The sequence below is a fragment of the Notothenia coriiceps genome, unplaced genomic scaffold, assembly GCF_000735185.1.
Source record: "Notothenia coriiceps isolate Sejong01 unplaced genomic scaffold, NC01 NC01_scaffold00017074, whole genome shotgun sequence".
Classification (NCBI taxonomy): domain Eukaryota; kingdom Metazoa; phylum Chordata; class Actinopteri; order Perciformes; family Nototheniidae; genus Notothenia; species Notothenia coriiceps.
The window spans coordinates 194,862-207,659 of record NW_011349775.1 but is presented as its reverse complement, the minus strand read 5'-3'; the positions used below and the strand labels follow the sequence as shown (position 1 = coordinate 207,659).

At 41.5% G+C, this 12,798-nt stretch overlaps 2 protein-coding genes across 3 annotated transcripts; both read left to right on the top strand.

Moving 5' to 3' along the window:
- Positions 1-3,341: 3,341 nt before the first annotated feature.
- Positions 3,342-9,996, top strand: LOC104950094 (fibroblast growth factor 6). Of its 2 annotated transcripts, XM_010776548.1 has the most exons (4): positions 3,342-4,078; positions 4,567-4,670; positions 6,564-6,789; positions 8,276-9,996. In XM_010776548.1, the coding sequence occupies exons 1-3, from the start codon at positions 3,736-3,738 to the stop codon at positions 6,738-6,740; spliced, it is 624 nt and encodes a 207-aa protein (XP_010774850.1). In that variant the 5' UTR covers positions 3,342-3,735; the 3' UTR covers positions 6,741-6,789; positions 8,276-9,996. The 2 variants fall into 2 exon arrangements, with proteins under 2 accessions (XP_010774850.1, XP_010774849.1); XM_010776547.1 differs by having other exon boundaries at positions 6,564-9,996.
- Positions 9,997-11,096: 1,100 nt separating this feature from the next.
- Positions 11,097-12,798, top strand: fgf23 (fibroblast growth factor 23). Its single transcript, XM_010776546.1, has 3 exons — positions 11,097-11,331; positions 11,423-11,526; positions 12,203-12,798. The coding sequence occupies exons 1-3, from the start codon at positions 11,097-11,099 to the stop codon at positions 12,665-12,667; spliced, it is 804 nt and encodes a 267-aa protein (XP_010774848.1). The 3' UTR covers positions 12,668-12,798.

The following is a 12,798-nucleotide window of genomic DNA, read 5'->3' as shown; positions in this document are numbered from 1 at the left end:
CTTTGTCTTCTCTCTGCAGCTTGACACAATAATAATGGAGGAAGCAGAACAGATCTCCTAATATATATTTCTGCTCCTGCGTATGTTCTGGTAACACGGCGTGCCAGTTCAGGCTCCCTGTGGATTTGTTGCTTCTCCACTGTTTCTCAATTTTACAAAGCAGCATTGGAAAAATGCAGTGCAGTTTTTGGCTGTTGAATTAAACATTAGCTTGCTCAGCAAAAGTCCGAACCCTGAAGCTCCTTTTAGGGTTTAACAATTTTACAAGCCCCTGCTCCACTGGATCCAATGAAATCCAATTGTTTATGATCGATCCCAACACCATTGCCAGCCACTCAATAATGTAAAGCTTGGTCCCAGGTTTTGTGGGCTTATTTTATATTATACAAGCGTACATAAATACTCTTTACGCAAGATATGAATGTTCTGCTGTACGCTTCATTCTGTGTCATCTGTATATACACACACAGCTGGACTGAGTAGTATTGCTTGTGTATGCCAGCATTTCTGATGTCATTCCAGGGAAATCCTCCCTCGATCTCTGGGTCTCCCCAGCTGTTGTTTCAATCTCATCTTTTAAAGCCCACGTTAATAAAACAGTAATTGAAAGAGCTTTGCATCCTCCTGTATCCAGTTACTGACACCTCGGTAATATGCACACAAGCTGTTTGTATGGCTATTCCCTCTGGTCCGCTTTCTGATTGATGCGTATGCACTAAATAGATCCTTTAATTGCAAAAAGGACAGCTGACCTGACAATAGGAAAGTGCAGACACTTTTCTCTTGCTCCAGTCTCTAGTTTCAAGAATTCTACTACAGCTCTAATATATTCCATCAACGTGAGTCCATAGGCAAAATCAATTTGCTGGGCAAGTTTCCATCCAGCTCCCTCTCTACTGTGACTCAGGGTTGTCCAGTCTACATAGCTTGACTGCTGTATTAAAAAAATATAAAGGAGGACTTTGGTTGTGGTATAATATCTGTGCTTTACCAACTATGCAGCTGTAGACTTTAAAATAATTGAGCATTTTTGGTGCATTGAAATACACTATTGCTTTATGGAAAATGTAGCATCCATTGTTTTTTAAGTTTGGACATTTATCTGTTTCTTCTGAGTTACCTAACTTCATGGGAGTGCAGTACTAAATCAATGGAGTTTTACTTTAAATTGTATTTAAAGCAAAAATGCCACGTATTTGATATCTTCTCAAATGGAAGAATGTTAGCTTAATTTATAGTGCATTTTATATATTTGTGTTTTGAACTGCTGGTCTGAGAAAACAAGACAGAGATTTTGTCTTGGACTTTGTTTAATATTTTTCTTACATTTGATAGGCCAAAAGTGGTTGATTACATCTAATAGCTCTGTATCACATATGTCATTTTAGTATAATTTATTCAAGTTCATATTTAACGAGAAGTGGTATTTTTTTGTACGTTGCTTTTTATTTTATAAAAGATGTTTTTACCGAAAGGCAGCCTCAGCCAGTATAACATAATTAGCTGAATTAATCTCTGGAGCTCAGCAGCGTCTCATTAGCGGTGCCCACTCTCCATTGATTGAAGTTCCACTCTGTCAATAAGCCCCGAGTTTTGTCTATTCAGGCTGTTGGTTGCTTTGGATTGCATAGTCATCTGCTTACACAGCAAATCATTAATTTGCTGGTTCGGTGAGGTCCAGTCTATCTGCTCAGTGGGACTAAACGGTCCTGCTCTTGTCTTTTACTTCGTACATACATTCTTAAATAAAAACTATAGAAAAAAAATGTTTCATATTGTATTGTTGACAACATTGTTAATTATTATTTAAAAAATTAAAAAAGTGTACATGCAACCACATGTGGAATATATGGATTATTGTTTGCATGTTTTCTTTTTTCTTGAGGCTGCTGTTTATGAGCAACAAGGCCTCTCTGGTTGCTAAGGTGGGCTTAAGGCTCCCTGGCAGCCAGGAGCACCCCAGGGCCCCAGAGCCTGCGCTCTGTGACGTGCTGGGAATTCCCCCGAGCCTTCAGCTCCACCAGCACCCTGCAGTACGGGATGCAAACAGGGATGTAAAGCGGCGTGAACCAATTGCTCTCAGCTTTCACTTATTTTATTTGCACAATACCTTATCCACATTTCAGGGAAAATTTGAAATGATTCTGTTTTATTTTTATTTTGACCCTATTTTATACAAGTACTGTTCCTTGACCTCTTTATTCCTGGACCTGAACTCAAAACAATGCTAGGCATTTGATTCACCATAGGGATATTATTCTGTTAGTCACAAAGGTGTGTAACTTGCAATAATAAAGCGCAATCTGACCAGGCAAAATATCTGGTTGTGTAAACTTCCTGAACAAACAGCTAAGGAAGTGTCAGACAGACTGCCATTTGCTCTCCTGTGACTGGCTGTGACTGTTTTTACACCTTCCTTCTAAATAAGGCAGCAGGCTGCCAGGACATATGACCACCGTCCCGATTTGGGTTCTGGACACAGTATCCATCCATCCATCCCATGATTGCTCAACGCCAATGAAAGTCACACACACACACAGTCTCACACACACACCCACACACACACACACACACACACACCCCCCTCCCCTCCTGCAGGTCTCCCATGTGAGGAAGAGCTGCGTCAGGTCAGCCACAATTAGCCACAGGATAACTTACAGAATATGTTAGTGTAACTTCAAAATAAAAGCACTTGGGAAAAATATTAAAGCCCCTAATTCCTTTGAGATGAGAATTTGTTAATTCATAGACCATAATATTTCAGGTACCTACATTTTGTGATATGAAAATTACATCCCCATTTTGAATAAAGGGTTGCAACTCACAATTATTTTCACTGACAGTCTGAAACTATATTTGATCTAAGAAATTGTCCCCCAGAAATATGAAATGTCCGTTGCAGTCCTATGTTTCCCCCTCATTTGCTCAATGGCGATAACAAGTCTGGGCTACCTCCATCTTAACTAAATCCTTATATGTTAGCTTATTGTATAGTTATTGATCCGTTTTTTTAATGACCTGGTTGATGACAAATAGATTGTTGTTTAAAACATGTCCAACTTAGACAAAGTCCATAGCCTATGAATGATGTCATTTTAATTCTCATCGAACAGTTCCATTATTGCTCCTGCTTAAACGTGTCGTTTATTTAATAAGGTTTGATAGTTCTGGGTTGTGAGGTGACTCTAAGAGTTGGAACTCGGCCACACTGATAAGGGCTTTATTTTGAAAAGCACCTAAGGAAAAGCTTCTTCCCGTTCTCTCTGGCTTGCTTCACGCTGATGTGAAGGTGCAGCACCCCCTCATCATTCCTATCAGAAGTGCTGCTGCTGCTGCTGGGGTCCTGTAACTCTCTCTCTCTCTCTCTCTCTCCCTCCTCCTCCCATCTCATACTTTTGATGGGGGGTGTAGCAGTGAAGTCACAGTGATGTCATTTTAGGATGTGAGAGTCTGTGGGCAAGGTGATCTGGTTTTGCGGTGAGTGGTGTCCCTTCCACGACCAGCGTTGCCTGTACAGAGGCGCGGAGCGGCGAAAGATGATCATCGCCACCGGCACCAATTCAAGCTCCGACGCGCTCTGTCCCTCTCCTCCTGCTCAGATCTCGGGCTATGGAGCCCTGATCTGCCTTGATCCCAAAATAAGCCTTTACCACCACCATGCCAAAGGACAACAAATAAGAAGAGTTGCATTTTTAGGGCAGGTAACTTTGACCACGTGCCCCAAAGGTGAACTGGATGGCCATTGCGCAAAGGTGCCTCTACAGCATGTCCAGCTGGGCCAGGACGCACTGGACGCTGCCAGCAGTTCTTGTACTGTGGACTTCTCTCTTGGGGATCGTTTCATCCTATCCGATTCCGAGCAGGACTAATGCCACTTTAATGGAAAAGAAGTGGGAGACGCTCTTCTCCCGCTCCTACCTGGGTATAGCCGGGGGGAAATCAGAGCTGAACTGGGAGAGTGACTATTTACAGGGCATCAAAAGAGTGCGGCGACTGTACTGCAACGTGGGCATTGGGTTTCACCTGCAGGTGCTCCCGGATGGCAGGATAAGCGGTGCACACAATGAGAACCAATACAGTGAGTTGCATCCGGGCGAAGCACTGGAACCGAAATAAGAGTGTAACCTTATGCGCATGCTGTGCGAAAGTTAGAGCGGGTCGCTTGTCTTGCATGATATTTAATAAGACGTGTCGGCATGGTTGAAAGTTTCCGAAAGCAAAAACAGTGTACTGAGCCTCACATCCGTGCAGTGCGAAATATCCTCCCAAGCCAAAAACATGACAGGAATGCCTGGACCCGGTTTAGACGCTAACTTATTTTTACCCTGTGTCCCGCTGCAGCAGGACACACACACACACTCAACACGCTGTAAACTACACTCACAGGGCATCATGGTGTTTAATCTGCGAATAGGTGGATATTAATTGAGCAGAGAGCATCATCCAGTCGCAATGCACCTGCAAGGTTACACCCATCACTGCTGCAGAGGCCACTTCCACTCCACTTTGTCCCCAGGCGCAGCGTCACACTCTGTCTTTGCTTCCCTAACAGTATGTTTCCTTTAGGTCTAATAGAGATCTCCACGGTGGACCGAGGAGTGATCAGCATGTTCGGGGTGCGGAGTGAGCTGTTTGTCGCAATGAACAGCAGGGGAAGGTTATACGGAACGGTACGTTTGTGCGCAACTCACCACACATCCTGCTCAGTGTAAGATGAGTTCACGGAGCTGCTGCATCCCCGGGTTTATGAGCGCTGTTGTGTTATTAATATGCTCTGATGATAGGGAGGGCTTCTGTCAGTGGGGGAAGAAGGACTCAGATATTTTACTTAGGCCAAAGTAGCAATACCACAGTGGGAAAATACTCTGTTATAAGCCCTGCAGTCACATTCAGTTAGCTCAACTAAAGTGCCAAAAGTAAAAGTACTCAAGCAGAATTTGAAAATAATAATCTGTGCATTAATGTGTTTATTACTTGAATGTTCTAGCTGGTAAAGGTTAAGTACTTTATTTACTGCTTGGTAGCTTCTCAGATATATGTTCTTATATTAACCTACACTGAAAAAACTGAAATGTTGACTTTAGTTAAATGTTTTATGTCAACAGATTTCACATAACTGTATTAGGTAAGTTGAAAGCAATAATATCAAGTACAAATATTAGGTTCAACTTAATATGATTGCTTTCAACTAACCTAATAGCATGATATTTGTTAACATAATACATTTAATTAAAGTCAACGTTTCAGTTTTCAAAACATCCTGTAGTTTTTGTTGAAAAATATACAATATCTGCCCCCCAACTGTACTGGAGTAGAAGTAGCTGAAAATTAAAATATTCAAGTGACAAACAAGCACCTCAAAATTGTACAATCGTACTTTAGTAAATGTACTTAGTAACTTCCCACCCCTTAGTAAAAATAGCAATAAGGAAAAAGTACTTTTATACAAGTAAAGGTCATGCACTTAACACTGTTTAAATAAAAATACAGAAGCGCTACTAACAAAATGTATTTGTTATGTCAAAAGTACTCATTATGCAGTGACACCAGTGCTTATACAGTACATATACATACATATATATATATATATATATGTATATTGAATGTTGTTAATGATGCGGTAGCATGCAAGAACCATTTCTAAGTATACTTAGAAATGGTCCACAATGCTTTGCAAATAACAGTTAAGAGCTGTATTACATAAAAACAGTATGTTAATGTTGAACATTTGCCGTAAATTAACAGTAAAGGCTTACAGTGTATAGTTTAGCTCATTTACACACTTTTGGTATTTTGATTTTTAAAGCATTATACAATGATGTGTTTGTTAAGTAAAATCCTAATCTGCCAAGTCATTCAGATAAAGGTAGTCGAGTAAAATCTGTAATATTTTACTCTGGCTTGTAGCGAAACTAATGTATCTCTGACTGTATAAAGTACAGTATAAAAGTATAAATACAGTTTACAGTGTATTATGATATGCAACTATCCTTTTGATTTGTAATAAGAAGGAATGTATTCATCTTTTATTTAAAAGAGAAGAATGTAAAGGAGCAAGTTAACTTACTTTAAGGTATGCAAAGTATTGTAGAACAACTCATATATCTTGTTTGCACTAAAGTACAAATTCAACAATACTCAGCCCTAGTATTATGGTTGTAATAAGGGATACACAACTTTATTTATTTTGTCCAAACATGGTTAATGTATGGACTTGAATGTGTTGACTTCTATTCTATAATGTGTCCCTGATTTGTACATATTGTTATTTTAGTAATCACTTACTCAGTGGCATTAATCCTTTTAAATCAGAGAGATTATTTAAATGTACGCAAATGGGTAGTTCTATAGACAGTCTACCTGGGATTATTTCATGAGTTATGAGAGCAAAAGCAGGAGGTGGGTATCTTTTGCAACAACATACCACCTCCTCCAGTTTCCTGCTTTGTAGGCCGGCTGTTTGCCAAAGCAAAGGTCACGTTAAAACCTTGCATATGTTGTGAGGATCACCCTGTGTCTGCCATGAGATTTATTGACCCCCTCTCTCTTCTTGGCATTTTTAGAGAGTCTTCGTGGACGAGTGCAAGTTCAAGGAGACGTTGCTGCCCAACAACTACAACGCCTATGAGTCTTTTGTTTACAAGGGCTTCTACATCGCCCTCAGCAAGCATGGCCGCGCAAAGAGAGGCAACAAGGCCACCACCGCCATGACCGTCACACATTTCCTCCCGCGACTATGAGAGGCACTGGCAATAACTCAATAATTTGCACATGTGGATGTTCTTCCAGGTAATAAGAAATGCATAGTCATGATATACACACACTGATGGACTGCGAAAGATAACACATATATTTATTCTGTTTATATATCTGTATATTTGGATAGCTATCTTTGTATATGTACTGTGCTGCTTATTGTTTTTATGGACGGGGAGAGTTGAAGCCTTTGCCTGTCTCACTTTACCTTGGTGCTTGCTGTAACTGAAGTACGTGTCACTTCCTTTTTGGAGATGGAGGATGAGCTATATCCTGTGCTTTTAAAGAGTGAAATTAATACTTTTTATTACCTCAAAGAACCACTTTACTAGATTAAGGGATGCATGGAGTTCTGCTAAAATATCTGCTAAGTTTATGATTTCTTTCAAACCTTTTGAGCGCTTGATGGCTCCCTGCTCGATTATTGATGTCCGGCAGAGGGAGAAACTTAAATGCACTACCTTTGCTGCACGATTTAAAGGTGCCTTGGTGTTCCCACTTGTGGCCCCCTTAAACTTGCATGTAAGAGACACCCGCCGGAGTCAGAAATAGGGCTGACACTCCGGAGAGGGCCTCAGAAGGGGCGGGGGGAGGTTGACTATCTCTGGTTTCTTTTCTTTTCTGTAATTAGATCGATTAAGTAATCTACAGTCTGTGGTTGATACCAGAGCGCGCTCAGCCATGGAGAGTGGCACCAGGCCATAAGTTTGACTGTGTGGCATTGCCAGCTAATAAACAGGGTGGAATACATATCTATCCAAGCATGGAGGACATTTTTGTTTGGACCTGGCTTGCACAAGAATAGACTGAAATGGTAAATTGCAAGCGCACAGTAGAACTGTACCTGCAAATTGTCCTGAACTGAACTCCTACAGTAAAGCGGGTTGCTGTTTTTTGAATCGCAAAGCTTAAGCTGCTGCTGAAAATGATGTCTAATGTCCATGAAACCAATGAAAAACAATGTAAATAGTTGCTAGTGAAAAAGAAGAATTCAGGAGCTTTTTGACGCTGCTTGTGTCGCAGTTGCCTGAACGAGGCAAAAAGAGTTCAGGTTGCACAGTTAGCCATCGATGATGGTGCCTGAATGTTTCGGTGAGAATCCTTCCCTCGTTTGTTTCTTTGAATTGATCTCTGTGTGTGCGTGCCCTGGGCCATTTCCCAATTCACTTGACGGTGTGCTCTGCAGCAGCACTGCAGTGGCAGCGAGGTGTTTGGAGCTGAAGGCAGACAGTTGAAATTCAATTATGGATGAGTCAATCGTGTCTCCTCCGAAGGACTAAAGGACAGTGCAGTGGATGCACGCTAAAAGAAAAGTCATAATTTATATTTTTTGTTTGATTTTATAAATACGAGGCATAAAACATGTTCATAGAAGCGCCTTTCCATATATAAAGGGTATTATTTATTTAAGTATTGGTATGCAAGCTGGCATTTTGTTTAAAGCTCAAGATGTATCATGTTTATTGCCATTACAGTTTACATGTTCCAAGGGGTCTTTTCTTTCTTCTCTCACTTTCAGAGAATCTTAAAGTGTGCATCCACGCCTGACTTTCTGCAGCTGTTGACTTGAAAACCTGAATTTGCTGCTTCCATCTGTTCTTGTGTCCAGAGAGGAAGCAGGACTATTTAAATCCAGGAAAGACGAATGTGCGGGTGCCGGCCCGCTGTCTTTGTTGTTCGTTAAACTTCCTGCAGGAATGTGGATCTGCCAGGATGACAGGCATCTTCCCACATACCTGAGCGCCCCCTCCCCTCTCTGTCACTCCGCACCACCCACCTCTGCTCGTCCCTTACCCCCTCACCCACTGCGGACAGGGACCTTGGGATTCCAGCTGTAACCCAGGAGCTTCCTCCTCTCCTTTCAGCCTTTTTTAGTTCAAGGTCAGAGTCATGGACCAGCCTTGGCCCCAACCCCAGTGGCCGGGGGTGTTCGGCTATATGGGTCGTACTGTTTCCATGAAATAGGAATTTGAAGTATCCTTTTCACGCAGGAAACACTTTATTTTAATTAATTGAAGTAATACAGAAGAGTTGCTCTTCCACTAACCATGGATATATCCTACAGTTCTTCTGAAACAACCCTTCTCGATTTATAGAGCCCCGCCTCTTTAAAATGCAGCTTCACCACATGCTGCCCCCTCCCCTTTTCTTGGTACTTTTGTCAGAGTATTTTTGGGATGGGGACATCTGCAGAGTTAATGCAGTGTGTGAGCAGCAGGCAGAGAGCAGAGTCATGCAGGACCTCACCTCTCCTGCTGCAGGACGGCCCCACCTCCCAGCCATCCTCAGGGCGTGCCCTCTGCTGCTGACTCCCTTCATCCCCAGAATCACCTGCTGCTCAACTGTCTATGACGCACAGATCAATTCATAACAGTATTTTTCTAACAGATAAATCTCTTTTTGTTCTGAGGACTTTTTTTGTGCTAATGGCAAGGCTACCGAGAGGGCAGATTTACCAGGAGCCTTCTTAAAAAAACAAACTTGTTGCTGCTGTAGATGAGGCTGCATGAAATACCACGGATAGATATTTCTTGCTGGAAGTAAATTGTCGTTATTGACTGGAGTAGTAAGACAAACAACAATATGTGTGTCAGCATTGTCAGAGGAAGCTGTGGAAGTGAACTTTGCGCATGCACAGCAATGAGCACTTCTCTGGCCGCATCACAATCAAGGATGTCTGACATCTGTAGCAGCACCTTACTTGAGTACATACGGCAAAGAGTTTTCTCACATTTTTCTGTCAAGAAATAGAGCTGGATCCCTAGAAGAGTGAACGTCTGTGTCTAAAACAAAAAGCTCACATTTCAGCTTTGACCAAAAAATGTTATCAACATTTCTCTGTCGTCTTTTTTTCTTTTTCCACAGCTAATCATAGATCAAATTTGAATTAAAGAGGAGGTATATCTTTTTTAATTGATGTTAAATGTACTATAAGCATGCCCGAGCCCCAAACTTAAATAGGGGTGTGTGCTTCATGTGTTTTCTTTAAACTCCTGCTCTAAAAGGGAGTCTCCACTCTATTCCTCTCATCTCTGTTCTCATATACCTCACCCTCTGCCTTAGTTTTGGTTTGCTGATGACTGTAAATTAAGAGGAAACAAACTTCATTTATTTGTTTCTGAAAACAGACAATGCTAAGTAAGGATATTAAAGTTTTTCCTTTTATTTTTGTACGTATGTGCTGTGCACAGCAGTCTACTGTATTCCTGAGATAACAATAAAAGTTTTTTTTTTAACTGGTTGCTGGTAAAGTGTCGTTTTCTCCCTTGGATCAGTTGAACTGTGGTCTAGACGTGTATTTATGAGTGGTGGAGGAAGTACTCAGATATATTGCTTGAGTAAAAGTAGCACAGTATAGAAATACTTAGGAGTAAATATACAAAAATTAGATATCTATTAGTTTAACTGTATAGCCCATTTACCTGTGGGAAAGATAAAAGTTTTTTAAGTTTTGTTTTGATTGAAGTGCATTTGGAGTTTAAGTCCTCAATTAAAAATAACTTTCTATTTTTGAGAGAAGCTGTTGAAAACAAGATCAGGAGTATTCAGTATACTGATATAAAGTTGAATGTGTCCTATGCTGAAACTACAGCATCCAAAAATAGTTAAGTCAGTCAAATGTAACTCCCAGAGTCTCAAAGTAAAAGCTGTACTGGTTAAGGGAGTGACTCCCTCTGCTGGTGGAATGGTGTGTACATGTTAAGGCAGGTGCGTAAAAGCAGCAAACTGAACTTCACAATATAACTAAACGACCAGTCCAGTAAACGAAACTGTTTTTCTTTTTAAATATAATACTCGAAAAATGTGTAATGCATCAAGAATACTGGGGGCTGCACCAATTGGATACCTGAATCTGACCTATACACATCTAACTAACATTATATGTTATTCCTGATTTAATAAAGAAAACCTTTTTTCTGCATTAATGTCATTCATTTTTCTTTCTTTTTTAAAATGTATTCTTTCTTGCACTTTGTTTTTATTTTTTATTGTTTACACTGCTCAATGCACAATGTTTCCAGTCTTAACAAAAAAACTACAGCCAATGGACAATTATGAAATATTCTTAGAATAAGGATTAAGGTGGATGAGTCAAGACGTGTCACCAAAAATAAGAGTCCAGTCTGACCAAGAGCATCGGGATAAACAGAGGTGGAAGTGGCCCTTCCGCTGCAGCACACCCGCACATCTGCTTTGGGGGCGAGTTTCTTTTTTTTTTACGCAAAGGATGTGAGCAGGAGTGGCACTCGGTGGGCTTTAAATAGGAACTGTCTCCAAACTTTGGGACAACAGAGCATCTGAAAACTTCCAGCAGTCGCAGTGGAAAGGTTTGCTCCAGGATGGACGTTAACAGGAGACTTGGGATAAAGGATGCTGTGCTGGCGCTTTTACTCGCCGTATTCCAGGGATTTCCTCTCGGGGAAACTGCCCCGAATCCTTCACCGTTGGTTGGATCCAACTGGGGGAACCCGAGGAGATATATCCACCTGCAGACATCCACAGAGCTCAACAACTTCTACTTGGAGATCAGATTGGATGGCACTGTGCGCAGGACTACATTGAGGAGCTCATATAGTAAGTCCCAGTATTTCTATTTTCTTTGCAATGAGGCAAAATGAAGTTCTGTCTGTAAAAGCTAATACTCACTAACTTTTACTTCCTGCAGGTGTGATTTTACTGAAATCCGAGACCAGAGAGCGCATTGCCATATTTGGCGTCAAAAGTAGCCGTTACCTGTGTATGGATCTGGAGGGCAACCCATTCAGCTCGGTAAGACGAATATTACTTTCACTTTAATGTCTGTTAAAAATCAACCTTCTACTAAATATGTATTTTTAAATATTTCTAACTTTTGAGGTTTCACGCATCGTTTTTAACATCGCTTATTAGGAGTTTAATTGTACGCACAAACGTATACTGCAACTATAGAATATTTAACCATCAAATCATTTGATTATTTTTGATAAGCCTCTTTTGATCCAAGTATTGTTATTTTTCATTAAATCGATCATATACACGTTTTGGTTAATACTTGGTAACATTAACAACGTTAGGTTTAGGCATCTTTTTCAACACGTCTTGCTCTGCAGTTACGCACAATTTGTACTCCAATTATAATTTACGCATGGGTTTATTCATTGGATTTCTTTTGCTATGGAGAGTTAAAGCAGCCTACCGAACAAGCAGAGAGGATACTCAATGGATTTGAAAATCATTTCATCCCAAATGATTTTCAAAACTTCTATTTGCCACATTTTTTGACAGAAATAGCCAATCTAGTTAAGTAATAGTACAGTAAAGTTAAATAGAGTAGGCAATTTCGGAGACTTTACTGAATCAAACAGATTCCATGAACTGACAAAACTGTCCGTATTATCTTGCATTTATTAAAAATAACATATGCCTTCGCTGTTTCATGTTCTCCCCCTCTGCTCCTGTCTTACAGCCCACTTGCCTCAGGGACGACTGTCTGTTCAACCACAGGCTTCTGGAGAACAACCGGGATGTGTACTTTTCCAGCCGGACCGGCATCCTCTTCAACCTGGAGGGCTCCCGGCAGGTGTTCGCGGCGGGGCAGAACCTCCCGCAGACCGCCCTCTTCCTGCCCAAGATGAACACGGTGCCGCTGGAGCGCCTGCTGCTGCATCGGGAGAAGAGGAACCAGGTGGTGGACCCCTCCGACCCGCACAACGTCTACCTCGGTCAGACCGAGGAGGGCTCGGACTCTCGGGCAGTTCCGGAGGAGGACGCAGATCTAGAGGTGGAGTTGGAGGTAGAGGTGGAGGTGGAAGTCGGAGATGATGGGCGCAACGTTTCCCGGGAGAACCCGCTGGCTCCATCCACCCACGACCCCTGGAACGTGCACTCGTCCAACCCGGCCAGCCCTCGCAGCACCGGGATCATGGGCTGACTTTTGTGGTGACTGACATGGATATGTTTACCAAGTTAGACCAAGTTGCAGTGATTTGCAGCCCCTTTTGCACAACTTGTGTTACAACTCAACAATTTGAGATCACAAAAGAACAACAAGTTCAATCTATA